Here is a 23,925-nt window from a genome sequence, read left to right as displayed (position 1 = left end):
CTTGTAAGTTTCATTAGGTCCCATTTGTTTATGTACAAGTCTTTTTTGATGTGTGAATATGTGCTTTTACTTCCTTGGTAAATACTTAGTAATGGAATTGCTGGGTTCTAGAGAGGTTTATTTTTTAACTTTAGTAAAGAACTGCCACCAGAAATGTATGTGATTTCCACTTGTTCTACAACCAACAGTCTTTTTAATTTTAGCTATTCTAGTGGATATGTGACGATATTTCTTTAATTTGTGTTTCCCTGATGACTAATGATTTTGAATACCTTTTCATGTGCTTTTTTTTTTTTTTGTCATTGTCTTTTTAAGTCTTTTGCCCATTTCAGGTCTTGTGCACACTTTTTATTGCTTATATTTTATCTTTTTATTACTCATCTTTAGGAGTTCCTTCTACTTGTAGGTACAAATCTTTTATCAGGTATTTGTTTTGCAGATGTTGTCTCCCAGTCTGTGTTTCTAGTGTTTGGACCTTCTGTGGTCTATTTATTGTCCTTCTTTTCAGGTTAACAACTGGACTCATTACTTTAAATTTAGAAGTGTTTCACCTAAATCGGTATTTAAGCATATTATTTGAAAATGTAACTGATATACTACTTAGAAATAAGTTATCTTTGTGGACATCCTACACAGTGTTACAATTTTTGCTTTAAATAGTTGTCTTTTAAATGAAGAGAAGAAAATAAAACAGTCATCTGTATTTACCCACATATTGATCATTTCTGGTATTCTCCATTCCTTCTAGTAGATCTGAGATTAATCTGGTGTCATTTCCCTTCAGCCTGAAGAATTTCCTTTAGCATTTTTTTAGTGCAAATCTGATGATGAATTATCTTAGTTTTGGTTTACCTGAAAATATTTTCACTTTATCCTAATCAAAAAAAGCTTTATTGCTGTATTATATATATATATGTGTGTGTGTATGTAACTGAATCACTTCACTGTATACCTGAAACTGACATTATCAGTCAACTACATTTCAATAAAAATTAAAAATTAAAAAAGGCAAAAAAGCTTTATTGAGATACAGTAAACGTGTATTCACCGGTTTTAAGTGTACAATTCAGTAATTTTTAGTATATTTGCAGAGTTGTGCAGTAATCGCCAGAGTCTAATTTTAGAACCCTGTGCCTGTTAGCCCTCATTCTATTGCAGTCACTACCCCCTGCTCATTACTAGATAACCTCTTATTTACTTTATGTCTATAAATTTACCTCATTTGGACATTTCATATAAATGAAATGTACAATATGTGGTCTTTTGTCTCTCACTTAGCATAATGTTTTTGAGGTTCATCTATGTTGTAGCATGTATCAGTCCTTTGTTCCTTTTTATTGCTGAATTTGTATTCCATTGTATGGTAGCCCACATTTATTTATTCATTCGTCAATTGATATATGTTGGATTGCTATACTCCTTGGTTATTATTATTGCGGCTATGAACATCTGTGTACAAGTTTTTGGGTAGACACATGTTTTCATTTCTCTTGGGTAGATTAGAGTAGAATTGCCATCACCCTCACTTTTGAAGAATATATTCAATGATTATAGAATTTGGGATTGTTTTTAAAAGTACTTCAAAAATTGTCCTTCCACTGTCTTCTGGCCTCCATTGTTTCTGATGAGAAGTCATTTATCATGCATTTTGTTCTACTGCCCCTGTATGTAATGTGTTGATTTTTTTCCCTCTAAAGTTGCTGCTTCTTGTTCTTGTTCTTCTTCTTTTTTTTTTTTTTTAATCTCTGGCTTTCAGCGGTTTGATTATGATGTTTTCCTTGTATCTATCCTCCTTGGAGTTTTGCTGAGCTTCCTAGATTTGCAGATTAATATTTTTCACCAAATTTGGTAAATTATCAGCCATTATTTCTCCAAATTGTTTTTCATTTTTCTGGGATCCAGTTAAATATATATTAGACCAGTTACTAGTGTTCCTAAGTTTGCTGAGGCTTTATTCATTCTTCCCCAAGTTTAAAAAAAAAAACCCTCTTCTCTCGATTGGATAATTTCTTTTGCTCTTTCTTCAAGTTTCCTATCCTTTTCTTCTAGTGGCTCTAATCTCCTAGTAAACCCATCTAGTTAATTTTAAATTTCAAATATTATAATTTTGAGTTCTAAAATTTATGTTAAAAATTTGTTTCTTTTTCTCTATTGAGATTCTCTATGAGTTCAGTTACTTTGACCATGTTCCTTTAAAAATGTGTTTATACTGGCTACTTTAAAGTCCTTGTCTGCTAATTTCAGTATCTGAGTCATTTTGGGGTCTGTTTCTATTGACTTTTTTTTTTTCTCCTTGAGGGTCACATTTTTCTGCTTCTGTGAATAGTAATTTTTTTAACTATACACAACCCTTGAACAACACAGGGTTAGGAATGCCAACCCTCTGTGCAGTCAAAAATTCATGTTTACCCTGAAATTGTGGAGATTTGGCTTTACACTTTGATAGAATACATCTGGAAATCTTCAGGGTGTTTACTGATTCCTGCATTGGTGGGACTCAGATTCCAAAATGTCTTGCAGGGGGCAGCACCTGAAATCTGGCTAGTTCTTTCAGCCTTCTAGCTATTTTTTTTTCCTGCAGAGGTCCTTGAAGTCTCCTCTATGCACATGCTGTTAAGGGGTTATCTGTAAGAGAGTTTATATTAAAGTGTTTGGCGCTCCCTCCTGTGACTTACACCTCTCCAAGATTTCTCATTCAATTTCCAGCTGCTCTTGTTAATCCTGAACTTCATCCTCTGATATCCCAAGCCAAAAAGACTGACTTTGCTCAAGTTCCAGCTATTCTGCACCACAGGGATTCACTTGGCTGGGAGTTGGAGGTTAAGGGATTCTTCTGGGGAAAAGCTGTATAAAAGTGGATCTTATTCATTGTGTTCTCTTTCAAGGGTCAAATCCCCTCCAGTTTCTGCTTGCTTTTCAGCACTCTTCCGTGCTTTCAAATAGTTTTCTTTCTGAAATTTAAGATGTTCCTGAATCATCACATCTGAATATACTATTTGGAAAATTCCACAGCATGTTGTACCTTTATGGTTCTTTATGCATGTGATTTTTCTCCTTCCAGTTATCTATTGCAGTAACTCCAAAATGTAGTAGTTTAAAATAGCCATTTTATTATGCTTATGATTTCTGTAGGTCAGGAATTTGGGAAGTGCATAGTCAGCACGACAGGTTTCTATTCTGTATATCTGGGACCTCATCGGGGAAGGCTTGAAGTGTGGGGTTAATGCTAATAGATGGATCAGCAGTCACCCAGAAGTGTTTACTCACACATCTGGCAGTTGATGGCTGGCTGTCGGCTGGGCCCCCACCTGAAACTGTGGGCCCAAACACCTATACATGGTCTCCTCATAGCACTGCGGCCTTGGATTTTTTACAAAGCAACTCAGGACACAAGTATTGTGTTCTAGAGAACCAGCTATAAGCTGCATTGTTTTTTATTATCTAGTCTCAGAAGTTGTCTGGCAGAAGTTACATAGCATCACTTTCTCTGCTTTATTGGTCAACCAGCCTTTTTTATTGGCCTAAATTCAAAGGGAGAGACATAGATCCACCTATCAATGCGAGAAGTGTCAGAGAATTTGCAGACATGTTTTACAACTACCACACTCATTTAATAAACAGTAAGCTCCCTCTGTGTCCTAGCACAGTCTTACGTACATCTCTATAGACATTCACTGACGTATTGAATTTTTCTTCTTCAGTGTAGTAGAGTTAGACCTAAAGTAAATTTGTTTAAATCTTTATGAAAGGAGTAAGGTATTTTACTTCTTAAAAACATTTCCTTAGATTGATTATTTTTTGTCTTTTTACTTGTAGATTATAGTATTTAATGAAAAATCCATGCTTAAGGGGTGAAAATGGCAGGCTTCCTAGATAATTTCCGTTGGCCAGAATGTGAATGTATTGATTGGAGTGAAAGAAGAAATGCAGTGGCTTCTGTGGTAGCAGGTATATTGGTAAGTGAAAAAGCCGGGTTGGTGACATTATGCCTCATCTTTTGCCATGAAGAAAATTTTTATATATATATATATTTTTTATAGAATTATAGTCAATTTACAGTGTTGTATCAATTTCAGGTGTACAGCATAATGCCCTGAAAATTAATCCTGATTCCTTTGAACTGTGAATACCTGTGATAATACAATTTTTGTAGGCAGTAGCATTTTTAAGTCAATTACATAATATGTATAATTCCTTTAAGATTCTCAAAGACTCAGAATTTGACGTAGCTAATGTTGTGACTCATCGAAGTCCGGGATGTGTAGACAGCAGTAACAATCTCAGGCTGCGTTAGAACTGAAGCCCTGAGGTGCTCTAGGGAAGGGTTGCCATCTCCATTCCCTGGCTGCAGGACAGACAGGCAGGAAGTGAGAGGAAGAAATTTGTTCACAAACTATTGCTTAATTTTCCTCCCAACATTTTTTTTTCTTCTTTTAACTTTTTATTATTGAAAATGTCAAACATATAAACAAAAATAGAGACAATAGTATAAAGAGTCCCTTCTTATCCCCTGCACTTATCATTGAGCTTCAAAAAAAAAAATCAGATCACGTCTAATCTTTTAGTGTTCCATCAGCCATTCTCTGCCCCTACTACATTTTTGAAGCAAATTTCAGTATCTGTTACACTTAGTTTAAATTCATCTTTTTCATGCTCAAAACTACAATGAGGTATCACTTCACATAGGTCAGAATGGCCATCATCAAAAGATCTACAAATAATAAATGCTGGAGAGGGTGTGGAGAAAAGGGAACCCTCCTACACTGTTGGTGAGAATGTAAATTGGTATAGCTATTTTCGAGAACAGTTTGGAGGTTCCTTAAAAACTAAAAATAGACTGACCATATGATCCAGCAGTCCCACTCCTGGGCATATATCCAAAAGAAACTCTAATTTTGAAAAGATACGTGCACCCCAGTGTTCATAGCAGCATTATTTACAATGGCCAGGACATGGAAGTAACCTTAATGTCCACTGACAGATGAATGAATAAAGAAGATGTGGTACATATATACAAGGGAATACTACTCAGCCACAAAAGAATAAAATAATGCTATTTGCAGCAACATGGATGGTCCTAGAAGATATCGTACTAAGTGAAGTAGGTCAGACAAAGAAAATATTACGTGATATCACTTATATGTGGAATCTAAGTTGAACTTACTTACAAAATAGAAATAGACTCACAGACATAGAAAACAAACTTACGGTTACCAAAGGGGAAGGAAGTGGGGAATAAATCTGGGATTAGCAGATACAGACCACTATATATAAAACAGATAAATAACAAGGTCCTACTGTGTAGCACAGGAACTGTATTAAATATCTTCAGGTAAACTGTAATTGAAGAGAATAAAAAATTAAAGATAGATAAATTCATCTTTTCAGTATATAGTTCTATACCTGAAGTCTAGTAGAAAGAATTGAATAAATAAAGCAGAGTAAGAACTAAAAATAATTATGAAGCAGTCTGCATGCAGAATTCTTTTATCTGTTTCTTAGTTTTTCTTGCTCTTTATGGTTGTCTCGTCTGCACTTAATTTGTCTGTGAAATTCTTAGTAACTTGTGTGCTTTAAGTCTATTCAGCCTAGTTTACCTAGAAACATTACATTTTACTAACTCATGTTTAGTCAGTTTTACAGTATTTAATCAATTAAATAATTAATTAAAACTATACCGAGCTTAGATATTTTTTGGAGACATGGCATCTCATTTGTGGAAGCAAAAATGCTTGGGCACATTAAAAAGAAATATTCATTTTTTTTGAATATGAACAAAAGAATGAAACACATGAGATAATCAGGGAGCTGGTTAGTTGGAGGTTAGTTAAGAGAGCTTTGGTTGCATGTAATTTTATGGTGGATGAAAGAAGGAGATAATTCGTTCCTAGATAGTAAAATTTTCATTTTGCATTGAGGGCAGAACTTCAGAATCTTACGAAGATTTCATTATATTCACCTCATATGCTATAGAGAATAAGTAAACAAGGGATTCTTATTTTTTGTATTTCAATATCTAAAAGTAGGCATATTTTATGTTTCAGTTACATGGTCCATTAGAAAAAGGGTAATGTTAAGGAACAGGTATCATGCTAAGCCAAAGTGTCAGTGGTACTTTAATGACATGGATTCTTTCTCAAGTTTTTTACAGGTTGGTGGATAATGATTGACGCAGCCGTGGTATATCCTAAGCCAGAACAGCTGAACCATGCCTTTCACACATGTGGTGTTTTTTCCACATTGGCTTTCTTCATGTAAGTATGAAGGTAATTCTCAATGCAAGGTTATTTTTCTAAAAACATTTTTGCCTCACAGTTTAATACTATCTGGAATAACTTTTTAACTTAATTAATAGATTCTTTTTAACATAAATATATGTGTGTATATATTCCCACTTTATTAAGATTTTTAAATCAAGAATGAGTGTTGAATTTAGTCAGATAATCTTTTTATCATCTATAGAGATTATCTTGTGATGTTTGTCCTTATATTTGTTTAACTGACTAATTACTATGGTTGTTTTGTTTTGTTTTGGAGGAAGGTAATTAGGTATATTTATTTATTTTTTTAATGGAGGTTCTGGGGATCGAACCCAGGACCTTGTGCATGCTAAGCATGCACTGTACCACTGAGCTATACCCTCCCCCCAATTACTATGTTTTATAGGTCCTAAGATTATTTTTATATTTTAATATCTCTGAACATCAGGATGCTTTTTGTAGTCAGTGGTATCTCATCATTACAAAAGATAGTATTTTTTTCCTTCTTGGCAGTATAAAAAAATAATGGTGCATCTTAAAAATTAATGGCATCTTAGCTGTAACAAAATATGTTATATTTCTAGATTTTTTAGTAGTGATTCATCCTGGAGCATTCTAACACACTTACCTTTTACCATGGAGTATTATATTTTTTAAATGTGTTACTTGACTGTGTTTGCCAATATTTGGGGAAGGGCAGGATTGGCTTTACATGAGATTGATACATGGCTTTTCTCTTTTATTAAATCATTTTCAGGTTTGTCTACTATTTCACTTCATAAAAATTTGGAAGCTTTTCATGGATATCTTTTAATAATTAAAAAAATATGTTAAATGTTAAGATTACATAATTTTCTTAAATGTTAGGGGTTTTAAAAAAGAAACTGTAGAAGACAGAACTACTTATATTCATTCAGGATGCTAAGGAAAGACAATTCTTTCTACAAAGCACCTTGTTATAACAAAAATGGAAAGAGAAGCTGAACAAAGTGGACCTGTTTCTAATATATAGACCAGTGTTCTCTGAATTTGAGAAATGAATCAGAGAAAATCACTTGACTTTTAACACCAAGAGAAACTTTTAAACCCTGATTATAACAAGAACCTTAAAATGGGATACCTCACAGTGAGTCATTCATGTATAAATGTAAAACAGGCAAAGAAGTCAGAAAATTGACCCCTCTTTTATAATCACTGGAGACAAGTGATAGTAATCTCTCAAAATTAAGTGTGTTTTCTGGGTGTACTTTAGAAAAATAAAACTAACGTAACATTTCTACCCGCTAGGATATTTAAGTTAAAAGATATGTTCAGTTATTCAGATACTGACTTTAGTTAGGAAATGTTTCCCTTCTAAATGGTGTGTAAATATCTGTGAATATTTTAGCAGCATGAAAGCTTATTAGATGATTTTGTATTGTTCTAGGATAAATGCTGTGTCCAATGCTCAGGTGAGAGGTGACAGCTATGAAAGCGGCTGTTTAGGAAGAACAGGTAAATGCACTTCTGAGTTGTTAATGTATGCTGGCTAAAAAAGAGAGATTTATCAGCAGAAAAAGCAAAGCCCATAGTGAGTCTTTATTTAGGAATGGTAATGATTATATAGGATTTTTTTAAAATTTACTTTTAAGAAAAATTTTTTGTGTTATTTAAATCGTTAAGAAAATTAAAGTTACTGTCAGAAGTTTCTATTTTTTGTCGTGTTATATGCCCATAATATGTAGGTAAAATGTTACCATTCAAATAGATGGATCTTGGGCTCCAGGTTATTCCTCCAGTGCTAATGATGGATTTATTTTTATTCCAAATGTTGACCAATAATATTAGTTACAAGATGGCTGACCATGATTACTAACAACAAAGTATGGACGCATTAAGGGATCAAACCTAGGACTGCAGTGTTTTTCACCTTCAGTTGTGATCACCTGAGTAACACCAACAGACTGCAACGAAAGTATTTAGAAGAAACATTTTTTTTTTAATTTGAACTCTTTTGAATTGTCATTTAGTAGTATTTTCTCTTATTCAGGCTATAACACATTCTGTTAGAATTCCAGTAGTTTTGTTTTCAGTGGAATTTCCATGCCATACATGAAAAGCACGGTGCTAGATGTCCTATTTCCAACCTTTGAGGACTAGGGAGGGTGATTTGTGTTTATGGTCAGAAATTTGGACTAGGTGGGAGGGGAATTTTGAAGGATGATTAAGAATAATAGCAAGTACTTGTGGAGTACTTAGTGTGTGCCTGAGACTGTCTTGAATGCTTGACACGTATTAACTCAGTTAATTGTCACAGTAGTCCTATGAGGTAGGTGCTCTTGTCCTCAGTTTTAGGTGAAGAACTAAGGCACAGAGAACTTAAATAACTTGTCCAAAGTCATAAAGCAAGTAAGTGGCGGGGCCAGGACCTGAGCACTGACAGTCTGGTTCCAGATCCCATGCTTTTAGTCACCGTGCTGTGATCGTCTCCGATCAGGAGCCATTTCGTCTCTTTGTCTGTAGTACCGTGTGTGTGTGTGTGTGTGTATTTTTTTGGTCAGCATAATTGAGGATAATTTATATGAAATATAAAATAAAACTCATCAACTTAAAAGTATACAGTTTAACAAGTTTTGACAAATGTATACAGCAAGGTAACTACTGCTACAATCATGATATAGGATGTTTCCATTACTCCAGGAGGTTCCCTCTTACCCCTTGTAGTTAATCCTGTTTCCCCACCTCCTGGCCCCTACTGATCTGCTTTCTATCAGTGTAGTTTTCCCTTTTCTAGAATCTGTAAATGGAATCATAGAGCAAGTATCATGAGACTTTAAACCAAATAAAGGAGCCAAAGAGCTTAGCTTAAAAAAAAATTTTTTTTTAAATGTAAAAACGCTTAACATGAGATCTACTCTCAACGCAATTTCAAGTGCATGATACACTATTGCTAACTGTAGGCACCATACTGTACAGCAGACCTCTGGAACTTACTCATCTTGTAATAGCTGAAACTGTACACCCGCTGAACAGCAATTCCCCACTTCCCACTCCATGGCCACTGTTACACTCTCTGTTTCTGTGAGTATGACTCTTTTAGATTCCTCACATAAAGGGAATGGGCCTTGAAAAAAGGAGATCCTGCCATATGTGACAACACAGATGAACCTGGAGGACATTATGCTGGGTGAAATAAGCCAGTTACAGGGGGGACAGATTAGCTTTCTTTTGTTCCTGATGCTTTAATTGCTGATGCAGATCTTATAATTTCACTTCCATTGGGATCATTGAAGAATTGGAGAGGATGCGGATAGTGACAAATGACAGACAAACCTAAGTTAAAAGTGCGTTTGTGTGTGTGTGCATGAGTATGCGTGCATACACATGCATGCATGTCTTGTGCCCCAGTAATATCAGAAATGGTTGAGAGTAAAAAATAAAGCATGTATTGGCAAGTGAAAATGTACATAGAGCACACGATAATTGATTTTGATCATTTTTCTTTAAAGAATATTCCGCAGACATTGCTGTGGATTATGTTACTATTATCTATTTTCTGTAGAAAATTTCGTTGTAACTTAACCAAAGCTTTTTAGCTTAAAGGTAGAGCTTGTATTTGCCTTGGGTCTGTCTGGTTCCAAAGCCCATAGTTTTTACTCTTAGTAAGTGACTGTTACATTTTGTTCCATGATTAGTCCCTACCCAATTAAAATTCACAATACAGTTTATATTTATATTAGTGCCTTTAGTGCAATTTCTGTCTAATGCTTCAAAATTTAAGGGCAAACTGTCTTCTAGGCATGCTCAGATGTTGCCACACTAAGCTTCCATGCTACTTAAATGGTTTATTTGTAATTTAGCCCCATTTAATTCCTGGAGGAATTTGCAGGAAAGTCTTATCAAAGTAATAATACACTACAAATGGAACTGTTAAATAAGAAAGCTATAAAAAGGAATAGATACTAGATAGAAAAAAGATCATGCACTTAGAATCTAGGATAAGATGGATCCTCTTAATTGTTCATTAACCTTGGCCATGAGCTTCCTTGCAGTCAAAGCAAAAAAGGGAAAATGTTATAGTTTACTTTTTGCTAAAGAAAAACATACTCATTTTTCAAGGGAAGTTTTTTTCTTATTTAACTCTATTAGAACATTTTTGTGTTGTCATATATAAAGGACATGAAGGAAGATAATTATAAGAATTTTTGATAGTTCCTTTCATTCACTTTAGATGAAAGCTGTGACTGAATTTGGAGGATGTCTTTCTCGAAGGATCTAAACATTACTGTATATTTCTGGGGACCTGCTTAGTATTATAATAAAATTTAGATAATCTAGGGACCCATTTCTCTCAAGTGTCAGCTGTTCTTACCGTGCTGAGCTTTCAGCTTCCTGCATATCTGGTGCCTAAAATATATGAATTTTTGTTCACCTAGTAACAGAATATCTGCAGTTGCGGCAAACTTAGCTTTCTCTTATGGAAACTGGCCCAGATTTTATTTTCACTTCAGGGGAGCTTTATTCCCCTTCCACAGGGCGATAGGCTGTCAATATACCTGTGATCAGGGTTTGGCACAAATGCTAACCTTCTTTCCTAAAAATGTGTTGAATCTACTCAAGTGTCCGGATGATCACTTTATTGAGATTCTATTGTGTAAATTCTAGAATTCTATACAGTAGAGGTTTGAAGAGATGATTTTGTCCTTGATCTTTTCAAGGGCATGTGGTACCGATTGGCTGCCTCAGCCATAAGAGACTGAATACATGGCTGCTGTTAGCACCATATTGAGTAGTGGCATGATATTAACATTGATGAAAAAGGGGTGTATGTTTCTTATTCATTTGTAGTCTTTCATTCCTGTGTGGTAATGGGTATCTGAAATATATTTGCTATTTCTAATAGAGCAATTACCTTGATAATATATACAACAGGGTAATTTTTCAGTTAGGGTTTAATTAATCAGCTTAGTCAAATAATTACTTAGGAAGCTTGCCTAGTTTAGTTTATTCAACTGTTAGCCAGCAGAATGGTAGCTTACCCCTTTTCCATTTCCAAGTGTGGCTTAACACCTTTTAGTTAATTTCTTTTTTTTTTAATCTTAATTCAGTTAATTGTTATAGCAGGTACATGTAAATACGTGACTGTCTTTGATAGGCATAACACGTTAGGTTAACCGTGTTCCGGTATTATGTATTGTTAAGACAGAGAGCTGCAGAATGCAGAAATGAGCAAAGTCATACAACCTATTCTTCATTCTTCACACAGGCGCTCGAGTTTGGCTCTTCATTGGTTTCATGTTGATGTTTGGGTCACTTATCGCTTCTATGTGGATTCTTTTTGGCGCGTATGTTACCCAAAGTAAGTATTTCGTAGGAGAGATTCTGATATGTCTTTTATATTTGGCTTAGTGTGTTAACTCCACCTGGAGTAAAATTTAGTTTAATTATTCAGGTAGCATGAAGGTAAAACTCTATGCTAAGCTTTATAAATTGTTTAATAAAACTTCTTGGTAGGGTCATCGAGTGCAGTGGGATAACCATGTTAGGAAATCCAGGCCACTGACAGAGACCAGGTAACTCAGCCATCTCTGGAGGCTCTGATTTCCTTCCTTCAGGCTCTACACTAGAGACCTGTTTACTGACTGTGGTGGTAAAAGTGAGAAACCTGTACAGATCCACAGCCCCTTCTACACTATTCTAAAATCCATAAAGTGCTGAAGGTCGAGTTTTTCATAACCAGTTTGGCAGCAAAACCTGGCCTAAATTGACCTGGGGCTCTTTATGGTCTTTATTCCATATGGTAAGTATTCACATATTTTCTTAAAGGAATGTGGTTGTATTTGATTATGGGATGCTCGTCCAAACTCAGTTGGGGGTGCTATGTGATATTCTTCTTATATCTGAAAAACTCTGAGTTCCAAAACATGTCTTGCCCCAAGGGTTTCAAGGCAAAGCGTTATGAACCCTAGTATCTTTCATTCCATTAATACCTCTTCTCTCCAACCCCAGCGTGTAATTGTTGAGTGCTAGGTACAAGGGGGAGTTTTTTTAAGGGTAAGACTGAAGGTATGTGTAGCCTTCATGCAGAAACTTGCTACAGTGGAGAGAGCTCTCTGTGCACCATTCTGAGCTTTGCGACTGTTCCAGTCACGATAGCTTTCCATCCAGGGTGGGGCTAAAGAGCAGAAGTGGAGGAATCAGAAGACCCTGTTGCACTGGCTCTCTCCCTTCACGCCAAAGACATGAATCAGTTTCTGATACCTGTGTCTCTGGAATCTTTGTCACTCTGCTTAACTGTCAAATCTCTTTGTCCTGATTCACAGCTGGCCTTTTACTATCTTGATATGATGAGTATAAGATCTTCGGAACACCTTTGTCTTTTGTACAAAATAAGTCAGTACAAGAGGACAGTCGTTGGCTAATGTTTAGTACTACTCACCAGATATATCTAAAATATATTATTTTAGTTAATTAAAAATACTAACGGAGCAGACAGTTCTAGTATGAAGCTCATTTGAAAGTGCTTTTTTAAAAACAGCTTTATTAAGATATAATATGCATGTCATGTAGTTCAGCCATTTAAAGTGTACAGTTCAATGCTTGGTATAGTCACAGAGTTGTGCTACCATCACCATAATCCAACTTTAGAACACTTTTATCACCCCAAAAAGAAACTTCTTACCCATTAGCTGTCACTCCTCATTACCCTTTGCCAGCCCTAGGCAACCACTAATCTACTTTCTGTAGATTTGCCTGTTTCTAAGTGGAATCATATCGGGAAGGACATTTTAAGCTCATTTTATCCCTGACTCTAAGAAGGGTGGGTTGCTATTATTAGTTTCCTTGGAAAGTCTGCATACTTACATGAAGCAACACGTGAAACTTTCTAGTTTCCATTATGAAAACAGGAATAAATGATCATTCCTGAAAGGTATGTAGGGAAGTATTAAGTTTGTAAAGGTTATACATGCATTGGTTGATCTTAATCTTTGAAGAACTAGTACATATTGAGGAATTTCTCAATTACGGGTCTCATCTTCATATTTCTACAGCATTGCTCATTGTATACACTTTGTAGTTTGTAAACTGAATATACTTAGAGCATTTCTAACAAGTATTTCAAATCTTTTACTGTACAGATTTTCTGGAATCATAACAGCAGCTAATGTTTATATAGCACTTTATGGGCCGCATACTGTTGTAGGCACTATGCATAGTCCACATTTATCACACTCTGGGGCAGGTGCTATTACAATGTCCGTTTTACCAGTGAGGAAACTAAGGCATAATGAGGTGAAATAATCTTCCCGTGGTCATACGTTTAGTCAGTGGTAGAGTTAGGATTCAGATCCAGGGTGTATGACTCAAACTTGGAGCTTTTAAGCATGCAGCTGTATTGTTTGCTATGTGATATCCAAAGCTGCAAATTGAGCATTTCTTCATCCTATCTAGTATTTTTAAACAACATTTATAGTTTTATTAACTATCCATAAAAATATAAGTCATTTCCAGTTTTTTCTTTTTCTTCCTATGAAGATAGTACCTGTCTCCCCAGGAGAACATGATGATAAATTACAATTCTTTTTATATATGTCAGATTTGCACAATAAAATTCCTGAATTCATGAAAGAAAATAAATGAACAGACTCTTAAATCATCAAGAATTTAATTTGTAGGGGGAGGATATAGCTCAGTAGTAGAGTGCGTGCTTAGCATGCACAAGGTCCTGGGTTCAATCCCCAGTACCTTTGTTAAAAAATTGTTTTAATGTGTACCTGTGTAACATTGTGTATCTCTGTATTGGCCACAGGACGCGGAGGTATGAGCTGCTGCTTCCTTAGCAGTTTCCATGCAGCTCAAACCATGGCAACTACTTTAGACAAAAGGAGAACCTGATAAATTCATTGTCTTTTATCCGGAGTGACAGCAATCCTTTGTTTTGGGAGAATGAGACCGGCATTTTCTCATTTCAGTTTCTTCGTGGATTTCTTAGAGTTAATGAATAACCACAGCATTTTGTAGTGTACAGAGCGTGTCATTGTGAATGGCACAAAGACTTTGTGACTGCCATTTGCCTTTTGTGATCTTCTGATCTGTTTTACTTTGTGCAGATACTGATGTTTATCCAGGACTAGCTGTGTTTTTTCAAAATGCACTTATATTTTTTAGGTAAGTTGCCTAATTTCTTACTTAGACCTATAGTTTTACAGAAATGTCATCTTTATTGTAAGGGCAGCATGTGCAATGGGACATGTAAAATCCCTTGGATTAGTTACAATGTGTAGAACTTCTTTTAAAAGGTGAAAATTCTACAGTTGCATAGAAGCATACACAAGCGTTTAAGTGGGGCCCTGCTATGTGCCAAGACCTCAGCTGGATGTTACCAGCTGAGGTCTTGTTACCTTTTAAATGCCCATTTAATTATCTTAAGTATATAACCCAGATGGTGTTCCTGTTTTATAGATGAGGAAATAAGACTCAGAGCATAATTTAAGGACACCTAGCTAGCAAATCCAGAACAGGGATTTGAACCGAGACTGCTGCTTCCATAACCTGTGTTTTATTAAGAAACCATATCATGTACCTTTAATAAAAAAAAGAAACAAAGAAAGGAGTTAGAATTAATACATAGTATGCACATCATATATAAAACCTGGTTGGGGAATTAGATTTTTTGATTAGGTTTTTAAGATAACTTAAAAGTATAAAAATAAAACAATGTTAAAAGTATTTTTGGGGGGCAGTCTTCTAAAAAGCTTCCAAAGTGAAGCCTGTATCCTATACTTTTCAGAATGAAATGTCTTTTAATGTAAAGATAGGTATTTTAGGCATCATTTATGAAAATTATATCCCCTACCCCCCACCCCACCCACAAAAGTATTAAGATCTAAGCCTTGAAGAACTTTGTTATGTCGCTGGTTTTAAGCAGTTTGATTATGATGTGCTATGATGTAGTTTTCTTCAGATTTCTGCTTGGGGCTCATTGAGTTTCTTAGATCTGTGGATTTATAGTTATCATCAAATTGGGAATCTTTTCAGCCATTATTTCTTCAGATATTTTTTCTGCCCACCCTGCCCTTCTGGGATTCCAGTTACATGTGTATTAGACTGCTTGAAGTCGTCCCACAGCGCACTGATGCTTGCTTCTCGTTTTTGTCGTCTCTCTGTGTTTCACGTGGGATGGTTTCCATTGTTGTATCTGCAGGTTCACTAATCTCTGCTTCTGTCGTGTCTCATACAGTGTTACTCCCATCTGGTGTGTTTTTCATCTGAGACATTGTATTTTTCATCTCTGTTAGTGTAATTTAGGTCTGTGTTTTTACATTCTCCACATCTCTCTGTAACATGCTTCCCTCTACCTCCTTGAACATATGAAGTATGTGTGTAACCATTTCAGTGTCCTTGCCTGATTGTGTCAATTCTGAGTCTGTTCCTGTTGACTATTTTTATTTTCTTTCCATTTTGGGTCTCTTTTCCCCTATTTGTGTTCTTTGCATTCAGCTGGTTGGGGGGGGGGCTGGACTTTTTGGTATTTCTTTAAACGTTTTTGAGCTTTGTTCTGGATGCAATCCAGTCACTGGGAAACAGCTTGATCCTTTTGAGTCTTGCTTTTAAGCTTCATAAGGCAAGACCAGAGCAGCTTTAGACGAGGGTTGCATGTCCCCCTTACTGAGGCAGTTACACTTCTGAGTACTCTTTCTGATGCTCCATGTATTCTGAGGCTTTCTACTCTGCTTTATGAGATTGTGAAGTCTTCCCAGCCCTGTAGGAGCTCTGGGAATTGTTCTTTCCAAAGTTTCCTTCCCTTTTCTTGGGGAGTTTCCTCACATGCATCTACTATCAGTACTTGACAGAAGACTCAGGGGGTACCCCTGCAGACCTCCGGGGCTCCCTCTCTCCAGCTCTCTGTACTCTGCCTTGCAGACTCTAGCCCTGAACTCTCAACTGTTTCCTCAACTCGCTGTGCTTTGCCTGGGTTTCCTCTTACTGCACTGTGGCCTGGACACTTTTGGTTTTGAAAGATGTTTGATGGTTTCTGCTATCTTATGATTATATTTCTTGGCAAGTGGCTGACAACCTTCTAGGAATACAGTGAGTTTTCATGAAGACATCTTAGGCACTGTTTAGAGATCAAATTTAAATTCACATTCAGCCCTTTATAGTGGTAGATGAGTCCATATAAATGATAGTTGGATGAACAGTGTAAAGGCCTGTGCTCACGTGGACAGTGACTGCCGACCACATCAACTGTGTGCTCTGCCCAGAGGCTGGCAAGTTATCCAGCCAACTGTATACAGCTCCTGCTTCTCTGGCTGCTCTGCCTCTGTTTCCTTTGCAAGCTGATCCTCCACCCACTAACTTTGGGAGTTTCTTAAGGTTCTGTCCTAGGCCCCTTCTTGACTCATTCTCTTTCTCCAGGTGAGCTCCTTTATCTTGAGGCTTCAGTTGTTGCCTACATGCCATTGAGGCACAGATGTCTGTCTCCACGGCTAAACCACGTGTCTGGATTCTTACTTATACCCTCTCAGGTGGCTGACGTTTTAAATCCAAGCCATCCAACATACCCACAACTCAACTCAGGGTCCCAGAGTGTCCCATCTCCGCGCCTCTCCTCCTTCCCCATACTTTGCCGAGGTGATTCCCACTCTTCTTTTAGATCTCAGTTCGGTCACCACTTCCTCAGGAAAACTGTTCTTGCCCCCTCGAACTAGGTCAGATCCTTGTATTTCCCTCTCTTGGTGCCATGTGCTTTGCCTTTAGAGCATGTCTTTGAGTTGGGATTTGATTGTCTCCGTCATTGGACTCTTAGCTCCGTTAATATGCACATTTGTCTTGTTTTGATTCACAGTCACCTTTCTAGTGCTTAGCTAGGTGCCTGGTGCCTAGCCAGTACTTAGTTATGATAATTATTTGTTAAATGAATGAAGAATGGCAGCATGGTCTGTTTTAGGATTCTTCAGTTTTTGCAAGTCAGATACTGTAGAATCCTAGAGATGTGAGTGGCCCTAATGCCAACCACTATGAGAAGTGCCCCCTTTCCTTACAAGTATCCTATCTAATAACTTTCTAGACTTTAAGAAAGGATATTTAATTAAACTTAGCCATCAAGGTCAGCAAACAGCTTTAAAAAACAAGCAAATTCAGACCAACACCACCACAATCTTTAATTTTAGAAATTGATACAAAAGGGATCAGTGAGGTACCCAGCAAAACATATTTAGAAAATAAATTCTCTGTTGCTTGTTCTGTATGATTTTTCCTCCTAATTTATTTTAATATCTTTCTAGCACTCTGATCTACAAATTTGGAAGAACTGAAGAGCTATGGACCTGAGATCACTTTTCAAATCACATTTTCCTTTTGTTATATTCTATTTGTAGATAAGTTTTTATCTCTCAATATAATTTACACATTGCCAAATGGAATAGATTGTACATTAAATGTTTTGTTTCTTTACACTATTATGCTCTAAGTTTTGAGATAGTTTTATGAAATTTCTGTCCTTTTTTTCATTGAATAGATTATTAATATGTACATGAGACTATATAGATGGGATGATGAGTGTCAGTGTTTTATTCTTAAAGACTTCAAGTTTAGTCTGTTCCCTGAGCCAGAGTTGTATCATCATGTCATTTTAGAATTAACTACTTTGTCTCAGTATCGCTCATTTTCAAAGATGTGCAAAGAACACAGCTCCTTATAGCTGAAATAAGCATTGAGCCATTAAAAAGGGTATTTCAGCAAGTTTTAATTTATTTTGGCTTAAAAATGAGATTTTTTTTAAAGGAAAAAAGTGTTTGCTCTTATGTATAAAAGAAGTGGACTTTTATATGAAGATTTTTTTAAATGCCTGAAGGACTAGTTTGAAAGCCTCTTTTAAAAACAATTCCTCTAATATGACTTGATTTGCGAAGGGACGATACTAGAGCAGATAGGCTCAGTTTTGTATGGCTGGTGCAAGGAGACCGTAAGGCAGCTCAGCAGCATGCTTCTTTAAAAAGCAGCTTAAACAATCCATCCCCGGGGTTCTCTTTTGACAGCCTACTATTATCTGACGTTACAAAATTCAGTATCAAGCAAGTTTGAGACAAGTGCACTTTAAAAGCATGAACCATATAACAAAAGGTGGAATAATTAGTTTCAAGATAAAGCACTTCTTCCCAAAGCGGATTATTATGACCTAGTGAAAAAGTAGGCATTTCATCCACTTACTTACTGACTGCAAGTCTCTCTTCGCTCTGGCGCTCAAGCTTTAGGGTGAACTCTTCCTGCAAAATACATGTTTAACCTGAAAGTTCATACTCCAGGCAGAAACTTCTTTTGCTGAGTTTGGAACACTGTGTTTGCACTGTGTGTATTCCCGTGAGAGATTTCAAAGGGACCATTGGGTCTTTATTTCTACTTTTCCTTTCCTTTGTTACACAGGTTTTGTGTTGCACTTTTTTTCTCCAGAGGGATTTTTCTAGAGCCTTTTGCTGTCAGACAGAATAATATCAACGGTATTATATGCAGCTTCTAATATAAGCCTTATTTTGCTTAACGTCTGTCCTCCCTGAGGACTTAGTGTGCACAGAGTATGAAGCGGCTGTGGAATGCTGTGCCTTTGTCTGGATACCGTCCTGTTCAGTTACTTCTTTCTCTGTTGTTTTTTTTCCTCAGAATGTCGGTAAACTCTGTCTTGCTTCCAACAGATTGTAAGACTAATTACTTGTTTCCATTCCCTTGTAACCTGTTGCAATAAATACTACTTCTCAAACGTTCTAATATTGTTAAATCTGTTGGAGAAAATGAACCATAAAATTTGGTTTGCTGTTCATTTTTCAGTTCTTCAAGTCGACCTGGTCAAAGAAGCAGTTTCTCTTTATTAAATAAGGAGAATTATACTCAGGTTTGTAAAATACTAACGGGAAGGCTAGGAAGGGCCTCCGGAGGGCTGACTACAGATAGTGGCTGGTTTTTCTACTCTTGACTCTGCCACAAATTTGTTTTTTAACTGTGAGCAAATCCCTTAATTTCCCTGTTTCTTCATTTTTTGGGAAAAAAGGAGACAATGTTAGTATCCACTCTTAACACACTTTGTGAGTTAGAATATCTGAGTCCCTCATAATCATTTAAAAATGAATGTGATTCCCATAATATAAAGGTTTCCCTGTTACACAGACTCAAGGCTGTTGAACCTGAGTGTCTTTTGGTGTTCGTTGTGTAGACGAGTACTAACAAGAGCATTGTTTTATTGATTACACTGTTTCTAAGACCCTCATTGTATACTTTGTGTTATTGCCTCAGAGGCTAGGTTTTTCCATTATATACATTTTTGACATGTATCAACCTAATGAAGTAGCAGGATTTAAGACTCGGATCAATGCCATGTTACATTTGCTTCTTGAGCAAGAGCCCAGGAGTGTTTGACAGAGATGCATTGAGCTCAGGTTCTCTACATTTTTCTATGATGGGAAGGTTTTCAATCATAATGTCAACTCGGGACCCCCCCCCATTGCTCCATTTTATACTTAATTACCCCGTATCTGATAATCTGCCGATCTTAGAGATTTATCCAAGTTTTTTCCTGTACTCTCCTGTCATCACACTCTCATTTTGATTCTGTTTAAAGTTTATAAAAGCTTGAGGCTAGTGTTTGACATTTTAAATCTCAAATGACAACCTGTTAAATCCTGAGAGAAACATCTAATGCTAATTTTATTCTGCTCTAAACAATTAGACACATTTTATTTTTAACAGCCTGTGCTGTTATTTCAGAGCAGTCTCTTCACCGTATCATCTGTTCAGACTGGAAGGACTGAAGTAGGAACTACTTGAAGTAGAAATTATTACTTTGGTCTCTTTGCTGATCATTTTTCTTATTTCTTTGACTGAAAACAAAGGAATAGCCTAAAGCGATTGATAGGCTCAGTGCTTTTCCGAAGAATTACTGAGGAAAATCAACATGCTCACTTAATCCTGGAGGAGTTCTTTACCTTGAGGGAATTGTGGCACAAATTTTGTTCTCACAACCCACCCCCATTTCCCTAAAAATAGTCTTTATTATATTTGCATTTTATTAAAAACAAAGTTTATATTTACAGCCTGGTTCTTTGATATCTAAAGACAGTATCACTTTTCTTACCCTCCTCTCCCCTCAGCTGCATTATGACCAAGCCCCAGATGTTTTCCCCACCTCTTCTGTTCCCTGCCCTGATACCTTAGGCTTTCGAGCTTTCCGAATACAATCAATTCTCATTGTTCGCAATAGGTAGGTTCTACGGAGCCTCCCCACCCTGAATTAGCGAATTCTGAATCATCGCTCCTGGGGGACACGCTGGGTTAGGTGAGCCTTCGGCCACAATGTTTTCCTCAGCCATCAATACATAAGGTTGCTTCATGTGTGTTTCTGTTTAAAAACACCTCATTTAATATAGTTGATTCATTAACTTGAGCTCAGAGCCGCACTATAACTTATGTCTGAAGGAAGCTTCTAACTCATGCATTTTTTTCCATAAGGCCCATCCCCAGCCTTGGCCATTTTACACAGTGAAATCAGTGACAAGATACAAAAATGTGAAAAAAGTGGCACAAAATAGGCCAGGAAAAGGACACCTTACAGCTTGAGAGCTGAAATCATTGGGCGGAGCTTTGTCCCACCTCAGCTAGGAATCTGTGTCAGGCGTCTCCAGTTTCCCTTCTGGCACGTCCACAGATGACCAGGAAGTGCTGTATGGGTTGATTTTGGGAGTTACAAATATTTTAGCGAGTAAATGAACTTGCAGACAATGAAGTTCAACTACAGTTTATAAAGAACTCGGATTGGCCGTGTCTTCCTTTGGCACAGAGTCATTTCTTTCATCAGCATTCCTGTCACGGCCCACCGTTGCTTTCCTTGTTCAGTACTCTGCGGCCAGCTGAATCGTTGCGTTGCAGGGCGCGGTTTCCCGTGTCATTTTCTGTTCAGCACTGGTAGCTAACGTGTATTGAGAAGTTTCTGTGTCCTGTGTACTATCTGATTTCTCTCTCACTACTGGACGTAGGAACATTAGCCATCCTTCCCCAGCCGCCCTAGCACATGGGCGTTCCTTTAGGAAAAAGTGTGCCCTGGTCACAGAAGCATGGGACACCCTGGGCTGAACTAGGTTAAAACTTTTTTTTTTTTAATTCCTGTGAAGTGTTTTCTTAGAGCTTTGTATAAAATGTCTCTTGTACGGTTTTAGGAAGTGTTAATTCTGTGGTGTTTTCCATACTCGAGTCTTGGAAATTTATTTCTGGGAACACTTTGAGAAATAAAATTTGGGGAAACTGCTGCTCTGTTGACTTCAGAAAAATAGATAGAAGGCAGAGAATTAGCCAAAGGAAAGGGAAACTTAGGTGTGGATGTTGTGGCCTTAGGAAAAGCCAGTGGCCAGCCTGACATGGACAATAGAAATGCTGAGGCTGGAGGGAGGAAGAAGAGGATTTCCAGTAGCTTTGTTATTGCAGATTTCCGGTTTTGGAGTTGGTATTCTTGGGGGAAGATGAATTTACGTTTAGATTGGTGATTGGCTTACTATTCCCGAATTCTGCCACTGCCACTGCCACTTACTAGCTATGAAACCCTGAGGCTGTTTGTGTGTAAGTATGGTTTGAGAATTAACATGAAGAAGTGCCTCATGGTACCTGGAAACAATAAGTGATCAATAAATCTGAGCCCTTCTTTCCTTGGTGACTTTTTGGCTGAAGGGGTATTTCCCTTCCTCATCTGATGGCTTTTTAGCCTTTTGTCACAAGGTGGCGTGCTGCCTTTAAAAAGAAGTCTGGAGTTGGTTTGGAGCCTGCCAGTGCTTATTTTTTGTAGCAGACTTAAGACAGCTTAAGTCATTTTACACAGGGTTTTTAGATGATAATATATGCATCTTCAATTTTTTAAGCTGCAGTAAATAGGATATTTTAAATTTCTGCAAGTGTGGCAGGACAAGCTTTCTAGACCACCATGGATCATGCCAGCACAGACATCACCGGATCTTTGATTTGGGAGCACCCTCTCCAGGTGCCAAAAAGGGATTCAGTATGATGCTAAGTGTATTTACCTCCTGGTGTGCAGGTTGTGAATTTACAGATTAATATTTTATTTTGAGATAACTTCAGACATACAGGAAAGTTACAAAAAATAGCTCAGAGAATTCCTGTATAACCTTTAGATTCCCCATATGTTAACACTTCACCACACTTGCTTTGGTCTGTTTTTTCTGAAGCATTTGACAACATGCTGCAGACAAGATGCCTCTTTACCCTTGAATACTTTTGTGTATATTTCCCCAAGTCACAACTGGTGTACAGTACCAAAATTAGGAAGTTAATGTTGACGTGGTACTAAACACTTCATTCAAATTTTGCCAAGTGGCCCACTATGTGCTTTCTATAGTAAAGAAAAATACACTTTTTTTTCTGTTCCAGAATCCACTGTAAAGTAGCTGTTTTTCTCTGTAATATTAAAGTAACTTGCAGAAGAGAGACTGATTAATAAATCAAATAGAACAAATTCATTGTGTTTTCTTACTAACAGCATTATGTGGACTTGCACTAAAGTGGCCCTGTGATATGACAGGTGTGTAACAAATTGTAATCTTTACCTTACAGTCATAAATGCTTCTCGTCTGTTGAAGAAAAACCCAGATGCCAGAGGAGAGGGAGGAATTAACCTCATCCTGAAATCTGCCTGTTTTCATTCCCTTCCAGCCCAGTGTCTCTTGGGCCAGAGCACTGAGCTTTCATTTTATATAAAATTTGTGATATTATTTCATTATAAAAAGGAATATTCTCTAGAAAATGGCTGGAAAATAGTAGAAAAAGTCATTCACATTACTGTCTTAAAGTCTACTAGTGGCTTTTTGGTGTATAAGTTTTAAATCTGATTTTGCAAGTTAGCACAGAAACCTCACCATTAATTTTTGTTTGTTTTTTGGGGAGAGATAGTTTTTAAAATTTATATATATATATATATATATATATTTTTTTTTTTAACAGAAGTACTGGGGATCGAACTCAGGACTTCGTGCATACTAAGCATGCACTCCTCACTGAGCTATACCCTCCCCTGTCACCATTAATTTTGACAGTCGTTCATGAAGAAATTCTGTCTCAAAGCAATCAAATACATTTGTATTCTGTGTGTGTAAAGGGCACTCCTGGGTTTGTGCAGTGCACAACTTATGCAAATGAATGCATGGCCCTGACTGTTGGTGCTGTGTACACCTTTTAGTTGTAGCCTGGGGCTGGGTACTTGAGAATTGTTCAGGGGAATACTTGCAGGTACACACAGTCATACTAAGGTTCACAGCAGAAAGGAACTAATGAAAAAAAATTGGTTGAATTGATTAACTGAATTTTATGCCAAGCCCTTTGCCTGCCCATTCGCAAGGACCTCGGGGTCTGTCTGGGCTCATCGGCTCTTGGAGGGCTTAGGTCTTCTCTTATGCTCTCAACTACAAAAGGTATACTTATTGTCCACAGAGGTGATATCAAATAGTTCTATTCACCTGAATGCAAAAATGAAACAAGTCCAATTTATACTCATATTCATTATAAATTGTTATACACATCACTAATTACAAGGAAAAAGTAGCTAGTATCCTTTGCAAGTGATTATGTTTTAACTAGGAGTATGTATGTAAAGAAACCCTGGAGTCTGCCTCTCCCCTGTTTTCAATAATTGGGGGGC

The 23,925-nt window shown here is 36.9% G+C and overlaps 1 protein-coding gene across 8 annotated transcripts in view; it reads left to right on the top strand.

The window, feature by feature from the left end:
* Positions 1-23,156, top strand: part of TMEM50B (transmembrane protein 50B) — a 38,884-nt gene extending 15,728 nt beyond the window's left edge. For 4 of the 8 annotated variants that reach the window (XM_072968767.1, XM_072968762.1, XM_072968776.1 and 1 more), the window contains 6 exons: positions 3,817-3,956; positions 6,142-6,254; positions 7,687-7,754; positions 11,506-11,598; positions 14,351-14,408; positions 22,845-23,156. In XM_072968767.1, coding sequence (XP_072824868.1) covers positions 3,858-3,956; positions 6,142-6,254; positions 7,687-7,754; positions 11,506-11,598; positions 14,351-14,408; positions 22,845-22,905 — 492 coding nt within the window. In that variant the 5' untranslated portion in view covers positions 3,817-3,857 and the 3' untranslated portion in view covers positions 22,906-23,156. Of the gene's footprint in view, positions 1-3,816; positions 3,957-6,141; positions 6,255-7,686; positions 7,755-11,505; positions 11,599-14,350; positions 14,409-17,527; positions 19,001-22,844 lie in introns of those variants that run through there. The other 4 variants (XM_072968758.1, XM_072968759.1, XM_072968752.1 and 1 more) reach the window with 3 other exon arrangements.
* The last annotated feature ends 769 nt before the right edge of the window (positions 23,157-23,925 follow it).

Source organism: Vicugna pacos, chromosome 1 (assembly GCF_048564905.1).
Source record: "Vicugna pacos chromosome 1, VicPac4, whole genome shotgun sequence".
Classification (NCBI taxonomy): Eukaryota; Metazoa; Chordata; class Mammalia; order Artiodactyla; family Camelidae; genus Vicugna; species Vicugna pacos.
This window is presented reverse-complemented; position numbering and strand designations above follow the sequence as displayed.